Source organism: Neoarius graeffei, chromosome 3 (genome assembly GCF_027579695.1).
Source record: "Neoarius graeffei isolate fNeoGra1 chromosome 3, fNeoGra1.pri, whole genome shotgun sequence".
NCBI lineage: Eukaryota > Metazoa > Chordata > Actinopteri > Siluriformes > Ariidae > Neoarius > Neoarius graeffei.
Window position 1 is genome coordinate 54,649,759 of NC_083571.1, and position 14,507 is coordinate 54,664,265.

Genomic DNA, 14,507 nt, shown 5'->3' on the forward strand with positions numbered 1-14,507 from the left:
GGCTCGAACCCGGACCTTCTTGCTGTGAGGCGACAGCGCTAACCACTACACCACCGTGCCGCCCTGGTGCCGATCTCCGTTTCATTATCCCTTGGCCTCTTGCCTATTACATAGCTAGGGTTACAGTGGGGGGCTGGTCCTCTGGTAACCGTGAGAGTTTGACTCCCCACTCGCATCTGTATTGCAGCGTGCCTTGCCAGATGGCAGTAGGTACCATTTTTATGATGGTCCTTGGTATGACCCGACCACGAGTAGAACTCACGATCTCCCAGTCGAGAGGTGAACACGCTAACCACTTGGCCAACTCGTGGTCTACAGGGACATAGTACATACTAAAAGCACATACTAAAAGGTAGGTATGTCCTACCAGAAAGACAAGAGGTGGGCAGCCAATCAGAGCCATAGCTGTAGATAGCTTGCGCTTGTTTCCTCCGCTGTAGGTACCCGCAGATTTGTTGGAGTATTTCACTAGACCCAGTTTCTGAATCCCCCACTCTGCTACCTGAGAGAGAGAGAGAGAGAGAGAGAAATAGCCAATCCACATTGGTAATTTTCACACTGCTTTTTCTATATACTGACTAAATACAGTCATATGCTGTCAATCTATCTTACACCAAAGCACTATAAAACACTCAATTATGATTGGTCAGATGATATTTTGTACTTTTCTATCAAAGGAAATTCCACAGCAGTAAATGTAACTATAAGAAGTATGACGTTCATTAATAAAATAGAATTGTTGATAGGTTGCTGTGATATAACATGAATAAAACAATTCACGATGCTGACATGATGCTATTGGAAAATAAACAATTTTATGTTAGTAATGGCCCTCTACTTCACACCTGACCACCTTATACCACCCTGTTATTGATTTTTTTTCTCAAAGTGCTTATCCCATCATGTTTTATTCTTAGCTTGTTCTATTGCTTTCCTTTCATCCGTCCATTCACACAACACTGTTCACAGGCTGAAGACTCTAAAACATTTCTGCAGCATAAAATGCCTTGCTGATAGATAGATAGATAGATAGATAGATAGATAGATAGATAGATAGATAGATAGATAGATAGATAGATAGATAGATAGATAGATAGATAGATAGATAGATAGATAGATAGATAGATAGATAGATAGATAGATAGATAGATAGATAGATAGATACTAGGAGGACATGGTGGTGCTTCCAAATTGCATTTTCATTCATAGATCCTGATATTTTTGGAAAAATGGAAGAGCTGTAGAGATTTTCTTAGACCACTGTATAAACATATGGAACATATACTAGCAACCCTGCTCTAACAAACTCCTTGGGGGATGGCCAAATAGTTTGTGATACTGAAAAGATCGTAATACTGAAATGGACTCACTTGTCACACCAAACACTCATTCTTACGTCAAGCAAGACCAACTGTGTTTAATTTATATTTATGCTTAATTCACTGACATATTTAGGGTGGCACGGTGGTGTAGTGGTTAGCGCTGTCGCCTCACAGCAAGAAGGTCCGGGTTCAAGCCCCGTGGCCGGCGAGGGCCTTTCTGTGCGGAGTTTGCATGTTCTCCCCGTGTCCGCGTGGGTTTCCTCCGGGTGCTCCGGTTTCCCCCACAGTCCAAAGACATGCAGGTTAGGTTAACTGGTGACTCTAAATTGACCGTAGGTGTGAATGTGAGTGTGAATAGTTGTCTGTGTCTATGTGTCAGCCCTGCGATGACCTGGCGACTTGTCCAGGGTGTACCCCGCCTTTCGCCCGTAGTCAGCTGGGATAGGCTCCAGCTTACCTGCGACCCTGTAGAACAGGATAAAGCGGCTAGAGATAATGAGATGAGAATGAGATGAGGAAATAAGTCACACTTGCCATCGTTTGCTTGTTGCATCTGCTTTCTTTTCAGTAAGTCATGTTGACTGCAGTTATGGATGAAGTCTCAGAGCTCTTTTTCTTTAAAAGTTGAAACTGATTTTTTCAGATGATATTCTTTAGACAAATTTGTTGCTTTCTCACCACGCTCCAGGATATGAAGTTTGCCTTTGATGGTGTCATGTCTGTGTACATGCACAGTGGCATGCCTCAAACTGCTACTCACGTACATGCACAGCACCATTAGGACTAATTACCATGCCCCTGTTCCAGATTAGAGTGCAATCACAGCGCACACTTATAAGGACTCTCACTACACAGACTTTGCGAAGTACACACGCTGTACCTAGTGTCTCACATTACCAAGCCCTTTGTAGCGCTGTGTTGATATTCTGGTTTCCGACTCTGTTTTGTATTTTGCCCTTTTTTCTCGGCTTTTGATATCCTGTCTGTGCCTCATTTGATTATTGCCTGTTTCTCAACTCTGATTTTTGATCACTGATTTGGATCTGCTTTCCAGCGTTTTTAAATAAATCTCTTCCAGTGATTACATTTGTCTATCAACTGCATTTTCTTACATTTACAAGCAGCTATGACAACAGTGCTTATGGACTAGAGACTCGAGTAAAACTGCTTTTAGCTCATAAAATAAAGTCCTTTTAAGGGATTTTTTGAAGTCACTGATCACCATTCTCGATAATTGTTAGTGATCGACACCTAAGCGAGGCTAGTTAAGCCTTTATTTTATGCCGTTAATGCATATTGCTAACTTGACTGCAGACTTGATTACTCTGTGTGTGTGTGTTTGTGTTCTGCCACAGAGCAGGAAAGGCTTTAGTAAAGGCTGAGCCCTTGGAAGGGACAGAGGGTCACACAGAAAAGCCATGCATATAAAGGCCCCCTACTGTAGTGCAGGGCATGTGTCTCTGTGTGTGTGTGTGTGTGTGTGTGTGTGTGTGTGTGTGTGTATTCATGTGAGTGTGAGAGAGAGAAAGACTGGTAGTGAGTGTATATGTGCCAGCAGGCATTATGCCCAGGCAAGACTGGCCGCAGGATCAAAGGCTGCCATACTGCTATACACAGAATCTCTCTCCTTTTCTCTCTCTCACACACACACACACACACACACACACACACACACACACACACACACACACACACACACACACACTTTACTTTGAAATATTCAGTAGCATCCTATTGCAGGGGTTCATGCATTAAATATGAGTGCACACACTTTGTCCACTGAATTGGTGGACATTGAAAGTAAAAGTGTGTGTGTGTTTGTGTGTGTGTGGTGTTTGTGTGTGTTACCATAGTGACCTCCCTCTCTGGCACCCCCCTGAGGCGTGCGTAGAACTCCAGATGCTCTCGTCCTGTTAGGAGGTCATCAATGGCATCAAACTGAGGACAGTAACCCATGTTCTGATGGACCTGGCTCATCTCTGTACGGATACTGCAGAGAGAGAGAGAGAGAGAGAGAGAGAGAGAGAGAGAGAGATTTAAGTAGCCCAGTCTATCACAATCTTTACCTTTTTTCTCTGCCCATTCATCCACACATCCAGCCTTTTTCATTATTTTTTTTTTACTGTTTTTGTCCATCCATCCATCCATCCATCCATCCATCCATCCATCCATCCATCCAATTCACTTGTCCATTTTTCATTTTCTATTCATTTATGCATCCATTTCATCCCCTTCCAAGTATGTGACTGAATTCATCTCTTTAAATAGACCACATATCCGTATAATTCCAGGAATATGTATTTGGTTTGTTGGGAAGTACAGGGTGTTTAAAAAAATTGATATCATTTCACAATCTAATAACTTTGCCAATTCTCATTCAATTGAGCTCAAATTTCAACAGCATGTGTGGAAACAGGTCAAAATTTTATGTTTAATGTTTTTTGTTTTTATCTTTTTAGGTATAGAAATGCCATTCACTGGAAAAGAAAAAGGCATTTTGTGTGTTAGAGTATGCTCGAACACAGTCGAACAAGGCTGTGCAGTGTGCATTTATGAGAGAATTCTCTAAAAATTCACCAACTGCAATGCAGATTTGGACACGGCACAAAAAGTTCAAAGAGGAAGGCTGTCTGTGCAGGGCAAAAGGACCTGGACGACCACCAGCATCGGAAGAGACGGTCGAGCAGGTTTGAGCAGATTGAAAATTTGTGAAATCATTCATGGAATCCACATACCTTTGAATTTCTCATTCAAATTTTGAGGAATAAATCTTATATTGCTCAACATTAAGCCTGTCTAGTTTAATTTGCCTAGACTATGTAGTTTCTGGGATATTTACATCTCAAATAATATCAAATTTTTTGAAACACCCTGCATATTGCTGCTACTCCAGGAAAAGAAAAATGAATCAGTATCATGCTGTAGCATGAAAAGTTTGTGATAAGATGTTTTTCATGACTTAACAATACATTTTCATGTTATTATGACATACAAAAATTCACATTATAACATGAAACATTTCACATCGTAACAATATAAATACAGTGGTGCTTGAAAGCTTGTGAACCCTTTAGAATTTTCTATATTTCTGCATAAATATGACCTAAAACATCATCAGGTTTTCACACAAGTCCTAAAAGTAGATAAAGAGAACCCAGTTAAACAAATGAGACAAAAATATTACTTGGTCATTTATTTATTGAGGAAAATGATCCAAAATTACATATCTGTGAGTGGCAAAAGTATGTGAACCTCTAGGATTAGAGTCAGGTGTTTGCAATCAATGGGATGACAGTCAGGTGTGAGTGGGCACCCTGTTTTATTTAAAGAACAGGGATCTATCAAAGTCTGATCTTCACAACACGTTTGTTGAAGTGTATCATGGCATAAACAAAGGAGATTTCTGAGGGCCTCAGAAAAAGCGTTGTTGATGCTCATCAGGCTGGAAAAGGTTACAAAACCATCTCTAAAGAGTTTGGACTCCACCAATCCACAGTCAGACACATTGTGTACAAATAGAGGAAATTCAAGACCATTATTACCCTCCACAGGAGTGGTGGACCTACAAAGATCACTCCAAGAGCAAGGCGTGTAATAGTTGGCGAGGTCACAAAGGACCCCAGGGTAACTTCTAAGCAACTGAAGGCCTCTCTCACATTGGCTAATGTTAATGTTCATGAGTCCACCATCAGGAGAACACTGAACAACAATGGTGTGCATGGCAGGGTTGCAAGGAGAAAGCCACTGCTCTCCAAAAAGAACATTGCTCATCTGCAGTTTGCTAAAGGTCATGTGGACAAGCCAGAAGGCTATTGGAAAAATGTTTTGTGGACGGATGAGACCAAAATAGAACTTTTTGGTTTAAATGAGAAGCGTTATGTTTGGAGGAAGGAAAACATTGCATTCCAACATAAGAACCTTATCCCATCTGTGAAACATGCTGGTGGTAGTGTCATGGTTTGGGCCTGTTTTGCTGTATCTGGGTCAGGACAGTTTGCCATCATTGATGGAAGAATGAATTCTGAATTATACCACCAAATTCTAAAGGAAAATGTCAGGACATCTGTCCATAAACTGAATCTCAAGAGAAGGTGGGTCATGCAGCAAGACAATGACCCTAAGCACACAAGTTGTTCTACCAAAGAATGGTTAAAGAAGAATAAAGTTAATGTTTTGGAATGGCCAAGTCAAAGTCCTGACCTTAATCCAATCGAAATGTTGTGGAAGGACCTGAAGCGAGCAGTTCATGTGAGGAAACCCACCAACATCCCAGGGTTGAAGCTGTTCTGTACGGAGGAATGGACTAAAATTCCTCCAAGCCAGTGTGCAGGACTGATCAACAGTTACCGCAAACGTTTAGTTGCAGTTATTGCTGCACAAGGGGGTCACACCAGATACTGAAAGCAAATGTTCACATACTTTTGCGACTCACAGATATGTAATATTGGATCATTTTCCTCAATAAATAAATGACCAAGTCTAATATTTTTGTCTCATTTGTTTAACTGGGTTCTCTTTATCTACTTTTAGGACTTGTGTGAAAATCTGATGATGTTTTAGGTCATATTTTTGCAGAAATATAGAAAATTCTAAAGGGTGCACAACCTTTCAAGCACCACTATAGTGTTATCACAAGAAAATTTTCTTTTTAAAGCGTGACGATAAGCGTGTACATTGTAATAACGTGAAAATATCTTGCTATCACCATAAACTATCCATGTTACAAACTGGTGTTTTGCGTGAGAAAGCGTAGTCTTTCAGACCTCCCCTTGTCTGTAATTGGCCCAAACATGAGCTGGCAGTTCAATTTCCACTTCCTTTGTTAGCTCGTAACAGCAGCAAAAACACATCTGAGGTGAACTTCAAACAAATGCCCTCCTTTATGTTGCTTATGCTTTCTTCCTTTGCAAAACAAGCCAACACTACAGCACAATCATCTCTTCTCTCCGTCCCATTTGTGTCTCTTTCACGACAGCAGCCACTGCTGCTGTTCTTTGTTTATTTATTCTGGCAGGCTTGCGATGCCTGTGGGGGGAAAAAAAGCCCCATCCTAACCCATACATAGAGTTAACTATTATTGGAAAATTTATTATAATATTTAAAATTAATCTCATAAAAACACATTTAATAGCACAATCTCTTATTCATTACAATACAGAGACACAGTGGTGCTGCAGCATCACAGCTCCAGAGTTCCTGAGCTAAGGTTACTGTCTGTACAAAGTTCCTGAACATTTTTAAGAAGTATCATTAATTATGAGCGCAACACACAAGTATGATTGGTCGATCTAAACCCAGCCCTTTTCTTCCAGATAAAGACCTCGATCTCACTCCACAATTGGTAGAGATGACTCCAGCTAAAGAATGACATTTACTAAGATTTACTAAGCAGAGCAAATTAGCTTGAGACAGCTAAAAAAACACAAACAAATAAACAAAGCACTGATGGGAGTGGCCAGGTCTGTGGGTGATCTCCCAACACAATGCGCAAATTAATGACCACAGATGCAGGCAGATCATGATAATAATGACCAATGCACTCTACCAAGAGTAGCACAAATTAGCATCAGGTTGCAACCAGACCAAATGCGTAACTCCTTCTCGCTGGACATTCCAGGTTGTCTTTGATTTCCTTCAGCAAATTAAGAATAACGTCCCTTGACAATCAAAATAATCTTATAATGTCTTCCTTTGGCATTCCAAATATAAATAAACACATTTGGAGAAAATTCTCTCTTTTCTACCACATGCTGCCTGCTCTCCTACAAGCGACAACTATCGCAACCATATCAAGTGCAAAATGGGTTGACTTTTTTTTCAGCATTAAATAATGGTGTAATTAGCAGTAAATTGACTAAACCTTCATAAATCACACTGCATGATTCATTTAAATATGCTCCTCCTCCAAATGTTGTGGTCTGAAAGGGAAACTCTGACAAATACCTATGCAATGAGCTCAGCTGCAAAAATAGCCATGTCCATACTTTTCCAGGGGGTGGCACGGTGGTGTAGTGGTTAGCACTGTCACCTCACAGCAAGAAGGTTCTGGGTTCAAGCCCAGTGGCCGACGAGGGCCTTTCTGTGTGGAGTTTGCATGTTCTCCCCGTGTCTGCGTGGGTTTTCTCCGGGTGCTCCGGTTTCCCCCACAGTCCAAAGACATGCAGGCTAGGCTAATTGGTGGCTCTAAATTGACCGTAGGTGTGAATGTGAATGGTTGTTTGTCTCTGTGTCAGCCCTGTGATGACCTGGTGACTTGTCCAGGGCGTACCCCGCCTCTCACCCATAGTCAGCTGGGATAGGCTCCAGCTTCCCGCAACCCTGTACAGGATACGTGGTTATGGATGGATACTTTTCCATCACTAACTTTTTCCTGTGCATCTTTAGTAAATCCTATCAGTAGTTTTTTAACACCAAAAGAGGGATTGCGCTGGTGCAAAACATTCGTAAATCTGTCCATATGTTTTATTAGGTAGCAACTGTAACACTAACCAATAAGACTACCAGTTTTATTTATATATGATTTTTTTTGTTGAATAAAATATTTAAATCAAACCACTCAAACCTACACCAAGATGAAATGGTTACAAAAGATGAATGATGAAATGGTATTACAATACACAGTCTTAAAAAAATATTTATCTGACCATAGTCTTGTATGTGCTGTGGTCTGGGAAAATCCATTGAATGTCACTGGGCCCGAATTGGTAATCATATTTTGGTTCAAATAATTTTTTTCCCCTGTCTAAAGAAATACCTCTTCCTGAAGGACTTAAATTAGCACTTTCATCTAAAAAAAAAAAAACAAAAGTATGTTTGTTCCTATATTACAGGTAGTCGTCGACTTACGACCTATGCGACTTACGGACGATCGACTTTACGACCGTCTGGTTATGACTGGCAAGTGTTTCCCAGCTGAGCTAGCTGAGCATACAACAATTTCCGCCCCAGCTCCCGGCAGCCTCTCGCCGCGTACAACAGTTTCCGCCCCAGCTCCCGGCAGTGCCTCTCGCCTCGTACAACAGTTTCCGCCCCAGCTCCCAGCAGCCTCTTGCCGCGTACAACAGTTTCCGACCCAGCTCCCGGCAGCGCCTCTCGCCGCGTACAACAGTTTCCGCCCCAGCTCCCGGCAGCCTCTCGCCGCACAACAGTTTCCGCCCCAGCTCCAGGCACATGTGCATTCTCTCTCGCACTCCGTCATACAGTTTCCGCCCCAGCTCCTGGTTTATGAAATGAGCAAATCCTCCCGCCAGCCCGAGCACTGCAACAGCTGATGATGACGTAGACGACCCACAGCCAAGCACCAGTGATGCCAGCAGTCACCAAGTTTTGTATTTTGCTATGTTTTACACTTGTATTTTGGTGTTATAAACTAAAATGTTTTTTCTAATTTTTCACACCTGTATTTCGTATTTTTTGTTTTGCACATATTAAGTGAATTGTACTGTACGCAGTGTAGTATGCAGTGTTTGACTTAAACCAAATAATGAGCCAAGGTAATGAAATAAGAAAATGTTGATAAAATAAGACTTTAAGATGATTACAATATCATTACACATCACAATATACTTACGTTCATTTAACATAGGCCGACTTACGACCAGATCAGTTTACGACCGGTCAGTCATAACCAAACGCAGTCGTAAGTCGACGACTACCTGTACTTCCGCAGCAGTGTTTTTGGACTGATGGTATTCTTGGTCCATGACTTTGTGAACCAGTATCAGGATGTATTCATTGATAGAGTTAAAAGCATTTATGTACAGGAAATTGCTTTAGATAAATGTAAATGTTCTGTTTACAAAATACTTAGACACCTCAACTTTCAGAAAACATAAATATGTCAATGAGTAAAAAATGGAAATGTTATTCATGTTTTAGCCCTTGCTATTTTCTTGGAAAAATCAAGTTGATGAAGGAGTCTGCCTAATGAGGATAAAAACGTAGCTATGATTTCATCACACAGTGAGGAAACATGGGAAGCCATGGCCTATTGGTTTGAGAAGCAGCTTTGGGACCAAAATGTTGCTCGTTTAATTCCTTGGAGCAGCCATAATGGCTGAAATGCCCTTGATCAACTGCTCCCCAGGCTGCTGTGGGTATGTTGTATGTTGCTCTGAATAAAAGCATCTGCTAAATGTCATTAACGTAATGCAACAGTGAATGTCAGGCTTTGATCATTTTGTTGGATAGAATAGATAACTGGCCATCACTGGCCGAATCAATTCAGTTTATATTCTGATCCTGTGCTGCAGTGAGAATTCAATCTTTAAACGCAGTTCTCACTTTTGGGAATAGCCACATTTTTAAAATCCTAGAACATCACTTGGTTGAACCACAGACTGGACAACACTGTGGTCACATGATACTGCTTCAGCTCACAGATTTTAAAGCCAGCACATGGTCCTAGTGTGATGGACAAATATTTTATTTTGTGTTGACATGAATATATCCTGTATTTTATGTTAGGGACATTTTGATTTTTGATTGTGGTTGCATACATTATTTTATGTATGTGTATAATTATTTGTGCTAGAATTGACATGTATAATCATAGTGTCATCCCCTCCCGGTTTTTGCATTTAAATTTGAGTTAGGTTTTGGAACCAAGAGTTCAGGAAAAGTTCACGGGTGTGGCACCACGTGGAGATTCAGGTCCAATGCTGTGATTGGCTCAATGTTAATTGAGAATTCATGTGAACTCCTCATGGAGGAGAGATGTGCAGGGACGTTACAGTAGCACACGCCTCAGATGCGCTCTACACTGTTTGAAAGTTTGCGGTGCCATCGATGCATGGACATTTGTTGGATGCGCTATTCATTCACATTGGATTATTTAAGGATGTCTCTCACGGATGCCACTGGAATGGTTACTGCGACTTCTGTGGACTTTTGTGGAGACTGCTGCACAGGCAGTTGGACATTTGGGACAATGATACATACTCACATGTGCGCACGCCTACCACGAGGCATGAAGGACAGTAAGATGACGTACCATTCACATTAGCCTGTATTCATTATTGTATTTTTATTTTGAATGGGTTTTAAAAGGGAAACCTTTGTGTTGTGACCTAGGCCTAGGGTAATATGTATGTAACATGATGGGGTTTTTATTTTGAACATATTTTGGTTGTGAGATAAATATTTAAACTTTTTCTATAACTTTTGTGTTGGGCATTTGCTGCTAACCTTGCACGTAACACTAGGCACGTAAAAAAAAAAAAGGCTTAGGAGGATAGTGTATCCAAGTCCTTTTTGATTGCATTTTCTATCAGTTAGCTGTGTTGTATTTTCTGAGGCTACAATTTGATCTTGATATTGTGAGGTGACCAAAGGATTATTAGGTCTAGGAGAGAGCAGGGAGACTTGGGACAAGTTTTCATCTTTTGTAGATTGTGTGAAATTCTTTGCAGGTAGCGTCACCTTCATATTGCATTAGAGCAGGGGTTTTCAAAGTGTGGGAGAGTCAGCCCCCCCCTCGGAGAGCAAATAAACAACGCCCCCCCCCCCTTACAATTGTTGTGGCTATACTTAATATTCCATTCGTATTTTTAAAAAATGGTTGTTGTACACATTTTTATTTTTTTATTTTTCACATTTTAAACATCTGTGCTTTTTAAAACATCTTGTTTTACACATTTTAAACATCTCATAGCATCGTTAGCTAGCACCTCTTGGCAGACAACACACTGTGGCAGTGGAGCATCTTCAGATCCAGTCCATGAAAATCCAAACTTTAAATAATCGTGGTCATACTTCCTTCTTTTTTCAGTCCCCCCAGGATTCCACGGCCCTTTTTTGTGATTGTTGCGGGCTAAAATGTCTGATGTTGCGGGGGGTTCCAAAAAATTGCGATGAAAGTTGCGGTGTTTTTTAGGTTTTTGTTGCGATTACATTGCAGGAGGAAGTGAAAGTTGTGAGAAATTGTTGCAATTTTCTCTTTTTGTGATTAAAATTGAATGATATGTTAAATATTAAGTTATTACTGAAAAACTATTGATTAAAAAAAACAGACACTGAGAAATGGTCCTATAAACATCTTTACCAATATAAAAGATTACCAGGACTACAAAAATGCAGAAAAATAGGCTTTACTTATCCAAATGCACCTGTTGGTTCAAACGTTAAAGTGCATAGAACCTCACAGCACAACATGAAGTTACCTTAAAATATAATATAAATACCTCAGCTTTCATGTAAGAAAAAAAAAAACTATTAATACTAGTACTGTGTGCAGGCAGTCTCTCCTGAAGACTAAATTAAACAATAATTATAAACTAATAAAATAAATGGCTCAGGCTTCATAGAAGAAAAAAAAAACAATTTGAACAGAATCTCACAGTATGATGCTGAAGCTGCCTAAACAATGGAAAATAAAATACCATTTTGGCAAAAGTGTTGGCATCCATTAATTTCTTGTATTAAGTAAAAAAATAATGTAAAGTGCACACAGTCCTTCACTGTAAACATAACACACGTTCAGTAACAGAATTTAAGCCTATATAAACACTGACTCGCACATGCAGTGTTGCCAGATACTGCTGACGTTTTCCAGCCCAAAATATGTTCAAAACCCGCCAAAATGCACTTAAAACTGCCCAATCTGGCAACACTGCGCGCATGCTGCTTCTCTTGAACGTATACACGGAAGTAAGGCGGAAGGTAGTTTGTCGACGTCACCTCAAGACGACGCCAACGATTGGTCAAATTTGCGGGAAAGTTGTGGTGATTGGATATAATTGCAACACCGCCCTGAATTCGCGGGGATTGGTTGAATTTGCGTTGAAGTTGCAAATCGCAACATCCTGGAGGGTCTGTTTTTTTGCTTGGCCCAGACTCTGTCTCCTCACTCACTGCAGCTTTAGGTACTAAAAATCGATCCATTTTGTCTCTGGTAAAGGCTAGCTGAAGTTCGCTAAATGTCCGCAATAGTAACTTATTCTGGTTTATTTTTCCTCACGTTGCGCCCCCCCGAAGAACTCTGGCGCCCCCCAGGGGAGGCGCGCCCCACACTTTGAAAAGCCCTGCATTAGAGAGTATTTACTATACCCTCTTACCACAACATTAGTTTCTCAGCTTGCCACATATACTAGCCTTCAGACTTCACTTTTTCTCATTATTTTTTCAGGGAGAAATGAGACATTGAGGGGAGACCTGGGGCATTCTGTTGGGTGACTTGGGACAGAGTGAGGAGACATGGAACTAAAATAAAATACAGAGGCCTACATGTTTAATTTTTATTTATTATCAACACTTGTAACATATGAACTGTTTGAAACACACAATGCTGGTATAGCGATAGAGAAATGTCAGTTTACCCAAAACCTGACTCGACAAAACAGTTCCATTCTCAAGAAGGAAAGAAATATGTTTAATCCTCATGCAGGGACACACCCACATTTTAAACAAAAATTAAAAAAAATATTTTATTTGTAAACCACAAGGAAAAACCTGCAGCATGATGGACTGAGGCTCAACTCCCTCCCTGTTCTGTCCCTCCTCCCCCCTCTACCCCCTACCACAGATTCTGCCCATATACCCCCCTGCCCCCCCTTCAGCATCTGACATCATGTCACCCTCACAGTCCCCCCCCCAACACACACACACACACACACACACACACTCTCTCTCTCTCAACATTCATTCGCACACTGAACTCAGGGACTGCACATTTCACTTTACCTCACTCATTTGCACTATTCCGCACTACCTCACCTTAACAGCTATTAGTTTATTGTTTATACTGCTTATTTCACGTTTACCTGCTATACCTCAAGTGCCCTTGACTGTTTATTTTATGTCCTTTTGCTCCAATTTATGTGTGTGTGTTTAGTCTATGTCTATTTCTTATCTAGAATGTTTATATTGTTTATTTCAATTATTCTATTTGTATTTATTGCATTGCCTGTTTGCACTGTGGGTCAGAGAGGACTGAAATTTCATCTGTGCTGCATGTCGAGCATGTATAGCATATTTGACAAAGTTGACCTGACTGTCCCAACTCTCCCTATCTAGCCATTTTTGGAAAAAAAAAAACAAAAACAACAACCGTAAATGTTTTCCCCCAGAATTTAAGTTTAATAAATAATACTATATCTGGTAACTCATGGCTATATACTTTAATTCCTAACAAATCCCCAATTCACTTGCGTACATTACACCATAGAATGGAGGTGGAGGTGAAGTAGAAAATACAAGTTTTGGTTCACAAATATTGAACTGCACAAACCTAACTGCAGTGTCCAGCTTTGTGGCTCCAAGGGAAGTCAAATACTCTAAGGGGCAACATCTAACTTCTGATGTAATCCAAAATTTGATTGGTTGAAATTAATTGATGGGACTACAAACTGTCTAAAGTCTCCCCGATCTCTATTACTGTTATTAGGCTTAAGGTTCTGAATGTGTGTATTCGGATTACTGTTATTATTTTTAGTCTGAAATATGAAGGTCAGGATTAGAGTTTCTGATGTATGTGTGTGTGTAGTGGAGTGTGTTCACCTGTATCCATTGAGGAAGGCTTCTCCACCTGAGGGTCGAATGTCTCCAGTCAGCATTTTAAAAGTTGTGGTTTTTCCTGCCCCATTAATTCCCAGTAGGCCGAAGCACTATCACAAACATGTGCACACCAACATAGTACACAGTGGATATTATTGTAACAGAAATATGATGAGAGTGGATTCATTAACAATGCTGGAAATTTTGACTGACCTCAGCAGCCGGGACACCCACAGTTATCCTGTCCACTGCTGGAACCTTTTTACCCGAGTACACCTACCGAGAGAGAGAGAATTTACAAATCTGAATTTACATACATTACATGCAGTCTGATAACGTGAAAGCTGGACATGAGTCAGTCAGTTTAATTATGTTTAATTTCCTAATCATAAGGGTGTGATGTTGCTACTATTAAGTACTTTGTATGCAGTTTATCACAAACAATATATACTATGTTTTATATATATATATATATATATATATATATATATATATATATATATATATAAAAGGCAGGTCCTGAAAAGTCAGCTGAATGGTAAGAACAAGGTCCGAGCCATCAACATGTACACACTACCAGTCATCAGATACCCCGCTGGTATCATAAACTGGCCAAAGGAGGAGATAGAAGCCACAGATATCAAGACTAGAAAGCTCCTCACCATGCATGGAGGGTTCCACCCCAAGTCCAGC

At 40.4% G+C, this 14,507-nt stretch overlaps 1 protein-coding gene across 1 annotated transcript in view; it reads right to left on the reverse strand.

Moving 5' to 3' along the window:
• The window catches only part of LOC132882575 (phospholipid-transporting ATPase ABCA1-like), a 340,951-nt gene that overhangs the window by 23,714 nt on the left and 302,730 nt on the right, over positions 1 to 14,507 (reverse strand). Inside the window, exons 42-45 of the mRNA XM_060915668.1 lie at positions 14,028 to 14,090; positions 13,818 to 13,924; positions 3,171 to 3,312; positions 368 to 502 (exon numbers count right to left, since the gene is read on the reverse strand). Coding sequence (XP_060771651.1) covers positions 368 to 502; positions 3,171 to 3,312; positions 13,818 to 13,924; positions 14,028 to 14,090 — 447 coding nt within the window. The remainder of the gene's footprint in view (positions 1 to 367; positions 503 to 3,170; positions 3,313 to 13,817; positions 13,925 to 14,027; positions 14,091 to 14,507) is intronic.